The sequence below is a fragment of the Cyprinus carpio genome, chromosome B2, assembly GCF_018340385.1.
Source record: "Cyprinus carpio isolate SPL01 chromosome B2, ASM1834038v1, whole genome shotgun sequence".
Lineage (NCBI taxonomy): Eukaryota > Metazoa > Chordata > Actinopteri > Cypriniformes > Cyprinidae > Cyprinus > Cyprinus carpio.
Window position 1 is genome coordinate 3,442,510 of NC_056598.1, and position 16,304 is coordinate 3,458,813.

The 16,304-nt window shown below is 35.7% G+C and overlaps 1 protein-coding gene across 1 annotated transcript in view; it reads left to right on the forward strand.

Annotated features, from left to right (window-relative positions):
- The window catches only part of LOC109110013 (rho-associated protein kinase 1-like), a 48,378-nt gene extending 36,618 nt beyond the window's left edge, over positions 1–11,760 (forward strand). The window contains exons 24-34 of the mRNA XM_042717753.1: positions 65–223; positions 1,427–1,520; positions 1,597–1,685; positions 2,062–2,253; positions 2,946–3,111; positions 7,638–7,708; positions 7,802–7,890; positions 8,024–8,102; positions 10,204–10,465; positions 10,753–10,960; positions 11,261–11,760. Of these exons, the coding sequence (XP_042573687.1) occupies positions 65–223; positions 1,427–1,520; positions 1,597–1,685; positions 2,062–2,253; positions 2,946–3,111; positions 7,638–7,708; positions 7,802–7,890; positions 8,024–8,102; positions 10,204–10,465; positions 10,753–10,960; positions 11,261–11,312 (1,461 nt within the window). The 3' untranslated portion in view covers positions 11,313–11,760. The remainder of the gene's footprint in view (positions 1–64; positions 224–1,426; positions 1,521–1,596; positions 1,686–2,061; positions 2,254–2,945; positions 3,112–7,637; positions 7,709–7,801; positions 7,891–8,023; positions 8,103–10,203; positions 10,466–10,752; positions 10,961–11,260) is intronic.
- Positions 11,761–16,304: the final 4,544 nt, after the last annotated feature.

A 16,304-nucleotide genomic window follows, 5' to 3' on the forward strand; every position in this document is an offset into this window, starting at 1 on the left:
AGTATTATTCATTTTTTTTTTTTGTTGTCTTGTTGTGTGCTGCTGCTGTTTTTTTTGTGGGTAGTTGTTTTCTGAGTTGGACCTGACCATGACGAAGGCCGAGTCGGAGCAGTTGGCGCGCGCGCTGCAGGAAGAGCAGTATTTTGAACTCTCTCAGGAGCACAAGAAAGCCGCATCACGGTACAAACAGGAGATCTCAGAGAAGGACTCGACCATCACACAGGTCTGTGCCTCAGGACAGGCATGCTTCTCTGAATCATACAATGCAGGGCCATATGAAATCAGATTACTTTTTTTTTTTTTTTTTTTTATTATTTTTTTTTTTTTTTTTAGTGTAGCAAAGTGTCTCATAATTCTTCATCATTTTGATCAACTTGAGTAAAGCAATGGGTAGGACTTAGTTTGACGTGTATTATGGTAGTTTATATATGTCACAATTTTTTCAAGTTAAACCGCACTTTTATTTTGACGGGGTATGTCACAATTTTTTATATTTGTAACGATTTTTTATTTTTAAGGGGTACTTTTATTTTGTGGTGTTTATATTTGTTTGTGATACTACGATAAATCAATGCAGCTACTTAGAATTAACAGCAGATGGCGCTCTAATCTAGAATTTAGTATTATAAATCAATGCAGAATCGAATTCTGGAATTGTTTCTGAGCTTAGATTTTAACAGCGGATCAGTCCTACTCTATGATGCCAGATTAATTAATTTGCCCACTCTCTAATGCTTGTGAAGAACCTTTTCGATTCGCTTCAACCTTTTCGAATTTTGTGTGTAAGGATTTACTAAAGATTTCTAAAGCATGCAGCGCCATCTACTGTTCAAAATTAAGCCCAGAATCGACTCGAGAAAGAGTCGCAATGCATTCGGAAAATCACAGAATCGATGCGGAAGCATTTCTCGATTCGCGATGCATCAATTTATTTTCCCAGCCCTAAGTGATATATTTCTGTCACATTTTTTTCAAGTTAAACCACACTTTTATTTTGACGAGGTACCATTTGTTTGTATATGATTTATATATATATATATCACACGCATAGGTGAAACTGTGCGTCTGCGCCACTCATTCACACAAAGACATGCAGGATTCATATTTAAATACCATTTTTGCTATTTTAATCGAAGAATTTCACAGACACCAAGTCCATTTGATTAGAGTGTATTGACCTACTTTTGATTTATTCATTCAAACTTTGACGAATTCCGTGACATTTTACGTTTTACTGAAAATTCCATTTTTATGACTGGATTCCGCAGAAATCGTAAGGCCCTAACAATGTATGTAGTCCATTTGTGTTCCATCACATTTTCAGTATCAGATCTCTATGTACTGTGCAAGCCATCTGTTGTTTTAGCTCTGGTCATTATTGTTATATCATAGGTTTTTAATTAGATTATAATGCATTTTCACGTAGCTTGAGGAATCCAATAAAACCCTTACCAAAGATGCGGAGATCCTCAGTAAGGAGAAGGCAGAACTGAACGAGAGACTCCAAGCTCGAGAAGAAGGTAATATTATTTCCCGTTGGTTAACCTGCATTTTATGTTTATGTATTATCATGACTTTTCTAATGTCTTCCTGTAGAGTTTGCAGCAGCGAAGGAGGAGCTGGCAAGCACAGTAAAGGCCAATTACGAGAAGGCGCTTAATATAGAAAGAACTCTGAAGACCCAGGTATGACCAGCATACAGCATTAAACACAGCATTATGCAATTAATTTAGAGTTTATTTTGATGAAATAGGTATGATAATGTCATTGTTTTAGATATGTAGTGTTGTATAGCGACACTTTTTAATATTCATATACAAATGTAGACTAAATGTAAGGCTTGGTTTGGTATCTTGGGTATCTATCTTTTACTGATTTTGCTGTTGTTTTTCTATGTTCTGCTTTCATTTTAATTTTAGTTAAAGTTTTAGTAATTTTGTTTAGTGCCTAGTAAACTAGCTGAAAATATGATCCATGAACTCTGAAAAGACGGACATCATTTGCTCTCTAATAAGACATTGTAGTCATTCCACATCTTAACGCCTCAACATGTGACTGCAGGCGGTGAATAAGCTGGCTGAGATCATGAACCGGAAGGACATGAAGTTGGACCAGAAGAAGAGAGGCAGCACCACTGACCTGCGCAAGAAAGAGAAGGAGAACCGCAAGCTGCAGCTGGAGCTCAACCAGGAGAAGGAGAAGTTCAACCACATGGCCGTCAAGTACCAGAAGGAGCTGAACGAGATGCAAGCGGCAAGTCAATGTTTATTAGCCTTTTCACAGCAACTCTTTTGATCATTAATGCCTGATTGAAAACTGATTAAGTTACGTGACTAGACCGATAAAGAAGCAAGATCAGAATAATGTCAGTATTCATGAGACAAGCGCTGCAATAGCGTGATTAACCTTTATGATGTGTTCCAGTCACAAAATGCTAGTTAATCACTTTGGACTAAAATTTACATAATTTTTGTACTTTTTGAGTTTTTTTCCCCGACTTGTTACCTTGGGGTTCCTGGTCAAAAAAATACTGACCTAGAAAAATGACTATATGCTGCTTTATTATTTCCAAATCTCGGATTCAATCTATCATCACCTTGTTTTGTTACAGTTGGCACAGGTTTTGCATTTCTTTCAGGCCTCATTAGAGCTTATGCACTTTAGTTTTTGAGTGCCAAAAAATTATCAAAATTTTTTTTTTTTTTTTACTCATGAATTGAGGTGCATGAGCTCAGATAAATGAATCAGTTCCAAAAATAAATACAAAACCTGTGCTAATTAATTTTTTTTTTTTTTTTTTAGTAATGAATAGAATGTTTGGTGGTATTTGGTGATAGTATATAATTTTTGGATTACGGAGTTGGTCTGGTCATTTTTCTGAATCCATGACTTTTGAAGAGGCTAAGCTATTTCGGCCGAGTTAATGTTGTTGTCTGTATTTGCAGCAATTGGTAGAGGAGTGCACGTATCGCAACGAGTTGCAGATGCAACTGGACAGTAAGGAGAGTGACATTGAGCAGCTGAGAGAGAAACTGAACGACCTGCAGCTCCGCGTGGACAGCTCCAGCGTCACCAGCCTGCAGCCAGACGAGGTGGACAGTAACATCGCTGGTAAGGACACGCTCACTGAATATGAACATTTCTGTTATATTAATCTCAGGTAAATTAAGGAACCAGTTAATTGTCACTTTAGTCTGAATGGGTAGTGGTTAGATCTTGTCGAGATTGGAAGGACCACAATAGCTGCTAATTCTGAAGATGAACATGCGGAGTAAATGAAATACAGAAAATAAGAAGCTTTAATGTTTGGGCCGTTTAGCTAAAATTCACAGTGTGCACATGCTGTGTGTACACCTTTATGCATCTCATTCATAAATGTGTTTTAGCTGATTTATCAAATCAGCATGCAGCATTGTCAAAATGCTTGCCTTTGTTATTATAATGCCACCTATTTTACAATAACCTTCCTTAGTTAACCTTCGTTAATGCATTAAGCAGCATTAACTGACAACGAGCAGTATATGTGTTTCTTTGTTCATGTTCGTAAACAAAAATATACCTGTTCGTTTTTAGTTTGTTAATTAAATAATTTTAACAGATACAGGTTTTGATTTTTAAAATGTATTAGTCCATGCTGAAATGAGCATTATGATTAATTAATGCTGTAGAAATTGTGAGTTCATTGAATAATGTAGTTAACTGAGGAAGTTTATTGTGAAGTTCTCGTCCTAAACTACTCAAGCTGAATGTGGTTCTAGATTTTAAATAATAATATGTCAAGAAACTCTGAAAGTAAAATAGTGTGAAAGAGACGTGTTTACTTTGCTGCTCACTGTTTTATTTAAAAAAAAAAAATAGGCTTGATTAGAAGGGATTCTTTGGAATGCATTTTTTATGTCAAAATATATTTAAAACAAAAATTATGCCTATATTCTGTTTATATTAGTTAGCCATTTCATTAAAAATCCTTTATCTTGACTACATTATTTGTTATTATTTGCTAGTAATATGCTTTTTATGTCAAAATTTGTGCCTTCGTTCTGTTTATATTTTTTTCCACCGCAGCCGCGCAAGAAGAAATAATGTGCCGGCGCATAACACGCATAAAGAGTTGGGAAAGCCATTTGCGAAAGCGAATGAATTGCATGCTCGGATAAAAACGCTACAGAGTTGATATCACGATAGAGTTAGAACCGGTGAATGTGGTTAGTTTCATAGAAAAAGGAATGTGCGGCAAATGGATCGCGGTGCCAATAAACCGAATATTTAATGGTTGCGTACGAAATAGCTCAAATCGTGCGCCGACGCAAACGCAATGACGTGAAATAAAACGTCATCATGAATTAAAGAAGAGCGGCCTTGATTAAGTGCTGGAAATAGCGGGATGATGGGCACAGAACGGTAAACAAAAACTCAGAGACATTTACAGTCACACACAGGTGTAGTTTACATAGCTATAGAAGAATTGACGTTCACGTTTTTTTTTTTTAATATTTAACTTACAGATCTCAGTTTAAATGCTTCAGTTTCTATTCTATTCTATCAGTTTAAATGCTTCAGTTTCTATTCTATGTATTCTATTCTATCAGTTTAAATGCTTCAGTTTCTATTCTATTATCAGTTTAAAATGCTTCAGTTTTCTATTCTATTCTATTCTATTCTATTCTATTCTATCAGTTTAAAGGCTTCAGTTTTGTTTTGATATTATATTATGTTAGGCCTATATACTTATAACCTAAATAAAATAATGAACTTGTTTTTAATGGAGTCTCTGTCATCAAGGATGTATTTATTTTATCGAAATACAGAGAAAAAAACAGTAATATTGTGACACATTATTGCAATTTCTAATATTGGTTTACTGTTTTAATATACTTTAAAATATAATTTATTCACGAGGAGCAAAGCTGAAATTTCAGCATCATTACTCCAGCCTTCAGTGTCATATTATCCTTCAGAAATCATTCTAATATGCTGATTTTACTATCAGTGTTGAATCTGTTGTAATGCTTAATATTTTACTTATTTTTTATTTTTATTTTTGTAACATGTGATACTTTTTTCTTTGATTCTTAGATTAATAAAAAGTTAAAAAGAACAGCATTTATTCAAAATAGAACTCTTTTCTAAAAAATATGTCTTTATTATCACTTTTAATCCATTTAACACATTCTTACTGATAAAAGTATTAATTTCTTTAAAAAAAGAAAAAATTTACTGACCACACAAACTTTTTAGTAGTGTATATTGTAACACAAAATTTCTATTTTGAAATAAACCACTGTCCTTTTTAACTTTTTATTTATCAAAGAATCCCCAAAAAAATCACAAGTCCCCAAAAAATATTATTCAGCAGCACAACAGTTTCCAGCACTGATAATAAATCAGCATATTAGAATGATTTCTGAAGGATCATGTGACACTGAAGAACTGGAGTAATGATGCTGAAAATTGCTTTGCTTCATAGGAATAAGTTATATTTTAAAGTATATTAAAATAGAAAACTTTTATTTAAATTTGCAATAATATTTCACAGTACTATTTTGTGAAATAATATTCAGTAATTTTTATTAGGTAATCTAAAATGTACATCATTTAGTCACGGGTCAAATCAAATACAAATAGCACATTAAAGTTAAAAGTTACACACTTTTTTTGTGTGTGCGATGTACAGGTCTGGTATAAACAATGTTTTTGCACAGGTGGCCGAAATGTCCGCCCAATAGAGAAAAGTTTTGCTCAGCAAGAAAAAAAATTAGAGGGAACATTGTTAATAGATTATTTTTTATTATTTGGTAGTAATATTTAGAGTGAATCCTTAATATAAAGTGTTACCGTACTGTCTTTATCAGCACATGAATTGGTCTCATCACTTTTAATCCTGTGATGCTGGAGTCTGTGTTTAAAGTCCTCTCTCATCTCTCAGAACCCCCCCCCCCAAAAACAACCCCCCCCCCCCCCCCCCCAAAACCCCCCCCCGCCCCCCCCCCCCCCTTCTCTCTCCCTGTGATGCCGGAGTCTGTGTTTAAAGTCCTCTCTCATCTCTCCTTCTGTTCTTTTTCCTCTGTGAGTAACTTTAAGATTGGGGTCCTGTTATGCCTGGATTGTGCTCTTGGGTGGCATTTTGTTGCTTCTCTTTTTTTCCTTTTTTTGACTTTAATGAACACGTTTTACTTGTGTTTTGGTGATGCTTCTGAAATAAGCTACTCAGAGTGTTTCTAACGATAGAGAGCAAAGTGAAGATTCAATACTAAACTACTGAAATTAGTAAAAAAAAAAAAAATCTTTTTATACTAACCCCTACTCTGAGCACCTTTCAGAGGTGTTTTAAGTCACACTCTTTTAGTGTGTGTGTGTGTGTGTGTGTGTGTGTGGTCTTACACTTTGTATTCCAATAATGTTAATATGACTAGGGCTGCAATAACTGATCGATAAAAGTGATTCGATGCATTCATTATATTTGCTTTCAAAGCCTTCAGATTACATATTTCAAAACTCAGAGGAATGATTTACCATCAAGAGATTTGAGATTTTCCTTTGGGTTTTGATATTGATGTATAATTACGTAGAAGTTAAACAAGTCCTGTGGTAAAAATAAATTGATAATACTTGGACGTTTTCCTCTACTTACTACAGCAAAAATTATAGACTGGAAATGTGAATTTTGAAGCGTTTGTTTGTAATAAGGCACTAAATAAGACCATTTGGGGTGTTTGCAGGTTACGTTGTATAACAAAATGTCCAAGGTGTTTTTACCACAGACATTATTTTACTCATGATTTGAAAAAACCCTTGAGGGAGCCTACGGTGAACTTGACTGCAGCACTGGTTAGGCACTTGTGTATGTGGACTGTATGTACGGTTCGTCTGTGTATTGCACCAGCAGCATGTTCACTGCAGAATGAATGACTTTAGCAGTCACAGTCGTAGTCACGCAGTTCAGTCTTTTGTCACCTAAATGTATTTCCCTCCAAGTATGCTTTCAAACCAGTACCATTTTAATTCAGTTGCATTATAATTTGATCGAAGGGCAGAATTACAGACTTTTGTCACTTTAACTCAAATACAAAATGCTCTGTATAACAAACTGTTGCATTGAGCCAATTACTAATACTGCTGACACATGATAGGCATTGATATTTTTATGATGCACATTTTCAGTCCAAATCGAAACATGTTTGTGTAGGTAATGTAATAAATTGCTTCACCCCTGTAACAACTTTCAACTAACATCCGCTATTGGTTCATGTTACTCTAATAACTAATAGCTGCTGTTGTGATGTTTTGAGTGGATCCCATTTTCACCATCCCATTAATTCTTGAAAAATTAAAATAATAAAGGCCTGCCCTCTTGGCCTTGTTAGTTGCACTTAGCAGCATCATGGAAGTTAAAATGATATGCGAATGCTGTTTGGTGTTGAAGTCAGCAGCTTGGGATTTTAGAACTACAACCATGTGACATGAGGCAGTTGTTTTAAAGCGTACCTGGTTTACGCATGTTAGTAAAAGCTTTTTGATTTGTATGGATTGTGTCACAACCTTGGTTAGTTTTCCTAGATGACCTGCATGTGTTTTTCTGTTGTTTGTTGAAATTCTGACTTGGACTTCATTATGCATGCATTTTATTTTGTCTTCAGAATCAAGGCTTGAAGGCTGGCTCGCGATACCAAATAGGGCTAACATAAAAAGATATGGCTGGAAAAAGCAGGTGAGACTCGCATGAAGAATTGTGTATTAAAGTATCATTTGTGCATTTGGACATGCATGACCCACCCTTAACATGTGTTTTTGTTTCCTTCAGTATGTTGTGGTGAGCAGTAAAAAAATCCTCTTTTACAATGATGAGCAAGACAAGGAGCAGTCTAACCCCTGTATGGTACTAGATATCGAGTAAGTATTGTGATAAATAACTAACCATGAATCAACAATCCATGATAATTGGCCATTTTAATCATTCTTGTATATAAAATTGAATGGTTTACCTTTCTGCTGCTTTAAAACTTTATTTTTTTTTTCAAAACAGCAAACTTTTCCATGTGCGTCCTGTCACGCAAGGTGACGTTTATCGAGCTGAGGCCGATGAAATTCCAAGAATATTCCAGGTCAGTTTTGTTAGTTTTTTTTGTTTTTTTTTTACACACCAATTCTATTTAATAAAGGTTGCGAAATGCCCCATAATGACATATTACAGTATCAGTGCAAACTGCATGCATACACGTAGTTAAACTGTGCTGGGTCATGAAAAACTACTGTAGGAAAGCCAAGCTGCTACTTTCGGTTCTGTACACATGTGTACGAAACAAATGCACCATTGTTTTAAGCACTGAATATGAATTGAAACTTATATAACTTATATATATAAACAGTCGCTTCTTTCAAATTATGTCTGTTTTATTAGAAAAAAGTCTAACAATAGATGCTACTGTTAATTTCGTTTATTTATGATTTTATGTTAATTTTGTTTGTTGAAGGGCTTTTTTTTCCATGAGAAGACAATAAGGTCAGTAAACGATAACTATAACTTATATCAACATGCTATTATGTTGACGGAATTAGAGCAGACTAAAATGTATAAAAATAAACTTTACCGAAAACCTCTTTATTTTAGTCCAAAAAAAAGAAGACCATTTTATTGTGGACCACTTTTTTTTTTACTATGCTAGCCTTCATGAGTGCGGTTTAAAGTGAGTTTAAATCCCTGAATCAGAGCTTCACTGTTACAAGGATACATTTTCTGCCCAGTGTTTTGCTTATTTTAAACAATCTGGCAACCATGCGCACGCGTTCGCTCCTCACTCTGAAAACACAGACAAACAAGCTGGAGTTTAGTGATCAAAATTAAAGTGTCATTAGCTATGTTTCCATCACCCTATTTTAATGCGCATTTTGAAGTATTGCATGAGAATCGAGTGATGGAAATGCAGAAATTCGAATAAAAATCCCTAAATTCGCAATTCGCTTGAGGTGGTTTTTGACTTGTGCGATAAAGGGTTGATGTGAATAAAGGGAGATGGAAATGCATTTTGTGAGTAAATTCCTCCAGGCGCATGGGACGGCAAAACCTGACTAAACAGTGGATCGATCTTGTTCCACAGCATCTGAAATGTTGTTATGGTCATTCGCAAATGCACGAGCAAGTCTATCATCAAAGTATTTCTGTATAATGGCCTCCTAGAAATGTCTTACACGACTGCGACTGCGTTCCTAAACAGCAGCATCCACCTCCGAAAGCAATTCATTGTGTTTCATCTGCTCACTCTGAGGCGCAAGAAATTTATTATATATGAAAATTATTATATTCTCCTACTTTTCTTAGTGATTTATAGTGCCAGTTTATCAGGAAGTGACGATTTTGTTCGCTTTGACTTGTTGGATGAAAACGATGCTTGTTCACAAATGTTTTGCACATAAGTTAAATTTTTTTCTTTTCAGCCAGTCTGTGAGATCCCGACTAAATGTGACTAAGATTTCATTGACTAAAATGCTCATACATTTCGTTGACTTAACAAAAACAGGACAAGGTTGGCTAAATATGATAACTAAAATGTACATTTGAACATTAATTCTGCTGTATGGTTAATTAAAAATAATCTACTTGCTAAAATGTCATGTTTTCATTTACTAAATCTAGACTTAACTACTTCAGGTTTTCTTAGACTAAAACTAAATAGGATAAGGTTGAGTAAATATGATAAAAACTAGCAAGGACATTTAACACGGGACTAAGACTAAAATTGAAAATAGCTGACAAAAAGGAACACTAGTTTTGATGCTGTTTGATTTGGCGCGACAGATCGCTGTAAACGGCAGCACAGAGCACAAATGAACACGACCATCCCTTCCTCTTTACTACTAGTTACAGCACAAAATAAACGTGAATGAACAGCTCAATCAGTGTTTAAACTGCAGATAGACGTAGCTTGTAAACCAAATGTTTCTGATATCATTACATTTATCTTACGCAAGTCATTTAGTGTCTATAGCTTGTTAGTTCGCTAGAGAAAATTAAATCTACAGGATCTACAGGTATGTACAGGAATTATGTTTCATGTGTAAAGACCAAAGTGTTTATTATGTAATGGCATTATTCTATATAAAACATCCCCCAAAACTATATGTGGATAAAAATATGTTTATATTGAGATCATGACCCTTTCACTGTTTACTCGAATTTACGAATTGAAAACGGTTTTTGTTCTTTAGATCCTGTATGCTAATGAAGGTGAGTGCAGGAAGGAGGCGGACATGGAGAGTGTTCCTCAGGGGGACAAGACCAACTGCTTGCCACACAAAGGCCATGAGTTTATCCCCACCCTCTATCATTTCCCCTCGAACTGCGAGGCTTGCTCCAAACCGCTGTGGCACGTGTTCAAGCCTCCGCCGGCCCTGGAGTGCCGCCGATGCCACGTCAAGTGCCACAAGGACCATCTGGACAAGAAGGAGGATGTTATCGCCCCTTGCAAAGGTACAGCACATTGCATGTATACTTATATAATTTTGTTATTACCCAAGCACCTAGTAATGATGTGAAATGTGGATGTTTTACATGTCTTAAGCATATAAAGTGTATAAACAAGTCTGATCAACTCACCTTTGAATGATGAGAAACGTTCTTTACTCCCCTTCATTCATTCAAGTCATCACTACTCTGTATCGGTCCAAGTCGACACATGGATGGTCTTTTGTATTACAGCAAAGACTGCATGTGTGCAAATGGCTAGATGCATATAACCTTTCGTTCTTGTTCCTCAGTGAATTATGATGTGACATCGGCTAGAGACATGCTGCTCCTGGCCTTGTCCCAAGACGAGCAGAAGAAATGGATCGGTCATCTCGGCAAGAAGATTCCCAAGACCCCTCCGTCTACCTTCGCAAGGGCGTCTCCGCGCACGATGTCCACTCGCTCCGTAGTAAACCAGTCCTTCCGCAAGAACCCCAAAAACATGTCGGGCAAGCCAAGGTAACTACAGCCACACAGAGTCACGCTCAGCCTAAATCACATCATGCATTTGGAGCAGAGAGGGTGTGGGAAGTGCTTGATTTTCATAAAAATAATGTCTGGGTGGTCTCAAAAATATGACATTTCTTAATGCACTGATACTTGGGATGAAATGTGACGGGGACGTGTTTTTATGAGATTCAACCATTAGCAGTTCTTGATATAAAAAGCTATAATTGTGATGCTGAAGGCCATAAGTTGGTGTTTCTGTAGAGGCAGGGTGGTCTCGTGACGGGATGTTTATTTGCTGTTGTCTCATAGCAGGGCGCAGTCCTTTCTCCAAGCGGCAGACACAACATCCAGTACATGCTGACAGCATCACGCAGCCTCTCCACACCTTAGATTTCTAACGGTGTAGTCGACTACCCCGTGTTTTTACGGTTGAGCTTAACTGTGGTGACGTGTTCTTTGAAGGGGTGTGCTTTTCTGTTTACTGTGGGTTTTTGTTTACTAGAATAGCGGATTCTTTCCTTTACAAACTTAACCAATTCTGGGCAATTAAAAGGGAATTTCATGTCGCTGGACCGAGGCTCTCAACAGGCTTGGCTTGAAAACATCCAATTTTGCCTTCTTTTAAAATTCTGCTAGAAAACCCACTCTTGAGCTCCCCCTGCTAATGAAGTGCCATTCAGTACAAATATGACCCTGGAGCACAAAACCAGTCTCAAGTAGCGCAGGTATATTTGTAGCAATAGCCAACAATACATCATATGGGTCAAAAGTATTGATTTTTCTTTTATGCCAAAAATCGTAATCAGTATCCCGGGATATTAAGTAAAGATCATGTTCCATGAAGATATTTTGTAAATTTCCTACTGTAAATATATCAAAACTTAAATTTTTGATTAGTAATATGCATGGCTAAGAACTTCATTTGGACAACTTTAAAGGCGATTTTTTTCAGTATTTAGATTTTTTTTTTTTTTTTTTTGTGCATCCTCAGATTCCAGATTTTTCAAATAGCTGTATCTCAGCCAAATATTGTCCTCCTAACAAACCACACATCAATGGAAAGATTATTTATTCAGATGTATAAATCTCAATTTAAAAAAATTGACCCTTGTGGTCCAGGGTCACAAATGCCCAAAAACCATCTTATTTGTACTTATGTTGGCAAAAGTAACACTTTATGGGCCAGATTTATTAAACAGGGCAAATTAACGTGAGAACGCAATCCCATTAAAGCACCTGATCTACTGACAGTGTGCAAATTAAAGACACAGCCGTATCATTTCTATAGTGACCAACACAATCTACAAAGACCAGCGCATATCAGCAACTATCACAGCAGTGTTAAGTGCAGAATGGGTTACGACATGCTTTTTTGGGGTGTTATATGATGGTGCACTGTGTGTCTTTAGTAAATTCTTGTAAAAGAGGGTTTTCACTGGTGCAAGCTGTTAGTAAATCTGGCCCTAAGTCTAACAAGGAAATGCAAAAGATTTGACTTTTTGCATTAGAATAATGCAAAATGTCAAATCTTTGAGTAAAATATAGAGTAAAATAGGCTTCTTCTTTTTTTTTACCCCCATCTTTCTATGATGGTAACAAAACGTGAATCACATGAAACCTTCCAAAGGAAGGACGTGATTAAATTTTGCATGAAGAAAATGAAGCTTATTTTCAGGATTGTTTGCACTGTGACATTATTAACAGTAGGGCTGTCACACATACATCATCTATATTCAGTATCAGTACAGCTGTTTCTGTATCGATTAGGCAGCACATGTACCTCACAAGAACAGTGTTCAAATGAGTGAAAATGTGCAAGGTTTGGAATGCACAGAATATAATATTTCTTAACAGATCGTTTAATCTGGCCTGCTGGTCATTGATCATGGTTTTTTTAGTTCTGTATAAAGTAACCCACAGTTATATTGTGCTCAGGTGATATTCTATGTAAAATTAATTTTTATTAAGTAACTTCCAAGCATTTTGTTGTACAAGGTTATTTTCGTAAATGAAAACTAAAACCAAGACGAAAACAATTGATCAAAAACATTTTTGAAAGCGAGACAACTAAGCTGTCATTCACTTCAAAAGACAAATCGAATGTTGAGGCTCTGCCATCACTTAAAAATGCAAAACTATATAATAACCTTGTTGTGGTAAGACAATATGTCCTTAATTGTCATGAAAATGTCAGTGCATAAATATATCTTAAGGCTTCATTTCCTTTATGTAAAATAGAAGTTTTAATCATTACTTCTTGTTGTCATGGTTGTTTTGTTTTCTATAGTTAAATGTGAGCTGGACAAGCTTTTGTTAGATTCACCCACATTACCACATAAGATGAGATGTTTGCGTGAAATTTGAATCATATATCATGATTTACGATTGTCTGTTTAACATGAACCCTCAAGTTAAGAACATGATCCTAAACTTGAACTTTCTTACAAATACTGGACATCTTCTTTTTCTTCTTTCTTCCAGCTAACCATCTGAACCGAATTGGGATTTTGTACTTTCCTCTCCAAAAACCTCTTTAGAAAAATCTGTAACAACCTTGGAATTAACCCTTTAATGTTGCATTTCACAACTGAATAAATGTAAAAAACAGAGCGTAATTGTTACTGAAGTTCAGGATTCACTGATCATAAGGCATCGTGGACATTTTTTGGCATCATCTTTTTTCTCCCCGTAACACTGGGATCCTCAGCTTCTATTTAACCTCCTGCTGTCCAGAGGAAAGCATCTTTTCACATCTTGGGACGGAAACTATAAGCTGTTCTCATGCCCATGTCTTTCTGTATGGATTCTGGGAAAGGGACATCATGGTAAAAGGGGAAATTTGGTGAACTAACCATAAAAGGGTCTCTGGGACAATGTTTTTAGTTTGCAAACTATTTCTACTTCGATCCATTCGATGCCGCCTTCTGATGGACTCTGGTTGCCTTATTCAATCCCTCAAAGTCTAAATGGAAAATGAATTGGGTTTGAGGGAAAAGATTGGGTGCTGTGAGTTTTTGAGGGGAGATTTTGAGTTTTTTTTTTTTTTTTTTTTTTTGTGGAGCATGGAGAATAATTACAGTCTATGCATAATATTATCAATTGTCTTTATCATTATAATTTGTTTTGGAGGCTCCAAGCCATAGGATATCATCATCATAATGGCGTCAGGAGACATAAAATGTCATAGAAACCATTGTTTCAAGTTTTTGTGTCTGTGTGTGTTCATTGGGTACATTGTTTCTGTAATATTCTTTTTTTGTTTGTGTGTGTGTGTGTGTGTGTGTGTGTTGCCTTACATTCGATTCATAGATAAATGTTTCAAAAAGGAAAACATTAAGTTAACAAATGTAACTGCACTGTTTGAATTGTAATTTATTTGTAGAAGACTAAACAGCTGTAGCGTTCGGCTCACATAGTGCCTTTTGGATAACAATTTTATTGCCATATCTGTTTCTCTCCAGCAAATCTTTACTATTATGATATTTTGAAAACCAACATATCTATTACAGTGTGACTTTTCTTTTTTCTTTTTTTTATCGAAACCTAAATGGATTTCAAACAGAGCGGACCATCTATTGCATGTCTTAATTGTTGTCAACCAAAGTTCAGAAGTTCTGCGTGATGAAGGCAACATGTCCTGGTATTTTCATAATCGATAACGGAACCGTTAACATCCCCACCTTAAAATAGATTCCATTCAGTCAGTGTACATATTCAATTGAAACGAGATGATGAATACCTCCTCAATAATCTGACATGGTTTGTACATGCGTGTTCAGTAAAATAAGCACTGGAACTATGATCTGTTTTGTCGTGGATGCATTGCATGATGAATTGCATTGGAGGCCGCACTGATGGATATGTGTCAATAAACATATCTTTATCTATCACCTAAGACTGTCCTCTGTGTGTGTTTTACCCAGTTTAATAATGCTTAATGGTGCCTTCACAACAGAAACTGACCTAAACCACTGTATTATCCAAGTCTGACTAGAGATGATGTCAGAGACTTGATCAGTTTTCAGATATTAATGGTTGATTTTAAGTTTACAGATGTTGTGAAAATCCAGCGGTGCTGCAACTTGCAAATGCTTTCCTTTGTAACTGAGGAGCTGTAGAAACCTGAATGAAAATCCAGTAGCACTTTACTTGAAGCCTTTATATATATGATGCATTAAGAAAGTATTTTTAATGCACTAATTATGCTTTCCAATGCACCCTAAAATGCACTATTTATGGCATCATGAATAAGTATAATACTTATGTTTATTTTAATGCTTTAGTATAAGTATAATGAATTGGACAACATGACAAACAACCAATCTGCAACTATTATAATGTTTTTTAACTTTGGTTTTATATAATGCAACATATGAAAATCTGTATAATATACAAACAGTCTTAAAGCAGTGTTGGCCAAAATTCAACTTGCTTAACTTTTGTTTTTGTCGTTATTGATTTTCTGTAGTTTGTGGTCCAAGTTAGTCATGTTTTTTTTTTGTGCTAATGAACCTGCACGTTCTGGATCCAATGTTAACAAACACCTAGACGCTAAAACAATCCGAAGACACGTTTTATTTGAAGAAATGTCATCAAGACTTGACCCTAGTACTGTAACAAGGAACTCTTTAGTCGTTTAGTCAAAGTAGTTTGACATTTCTTTTCACTGGATAGAAGTGTTGCCATTATCTATAAGTGCAACTGGGCAGATTACACATTTTAGCTAATATAATCTGAGTACTTTTTAGATTACTTTAACCAAAGTTAAAATACTGTGCCATTATGATCGAAAAAAAACAACTGAATTCAGAACTTAAATTTTGTACTAACAAGTGCAAGTTCTTACTATACTACTTTCCTTAACATTTAGCTTTTAAACGTTTAAATGCTCTTTCTCATCACAATGCGCTAATGCATGTGTAAGTTAAGGGTATTATAATACACTGCTGAAACAACATTGAACTAATTTGAGCTTAATAATGACATTAATTAATTTCTAGTTTATTTATCCTTTGATCCTACTTTGAAACCTGAGCAGAAAACCGTCGAAACTGGTCTGTGGTAAATAAATTAATACCACAGTAGTTTTAAGGCTCTAAAGGACTAATTAAAAGCAATAAATGTGATAAAAGAGCTTTTTCTTTTGTTCACCTACTTTTATAATCCTTAACGTTGATGATAGTCCACACTCCATCACAGTAGTTGGCGGGAAATGTACCACACGTCCGTTTGCTAACCGCCATAAAATCAGAAGATCGCGACAAATTTCGAAATGATATGCCGCTTGTGATTGGTCCATCTAGATCCAGCGCTGAGAAAAGTAACACGTGTCACCTGACAGCGCCGTTTACGC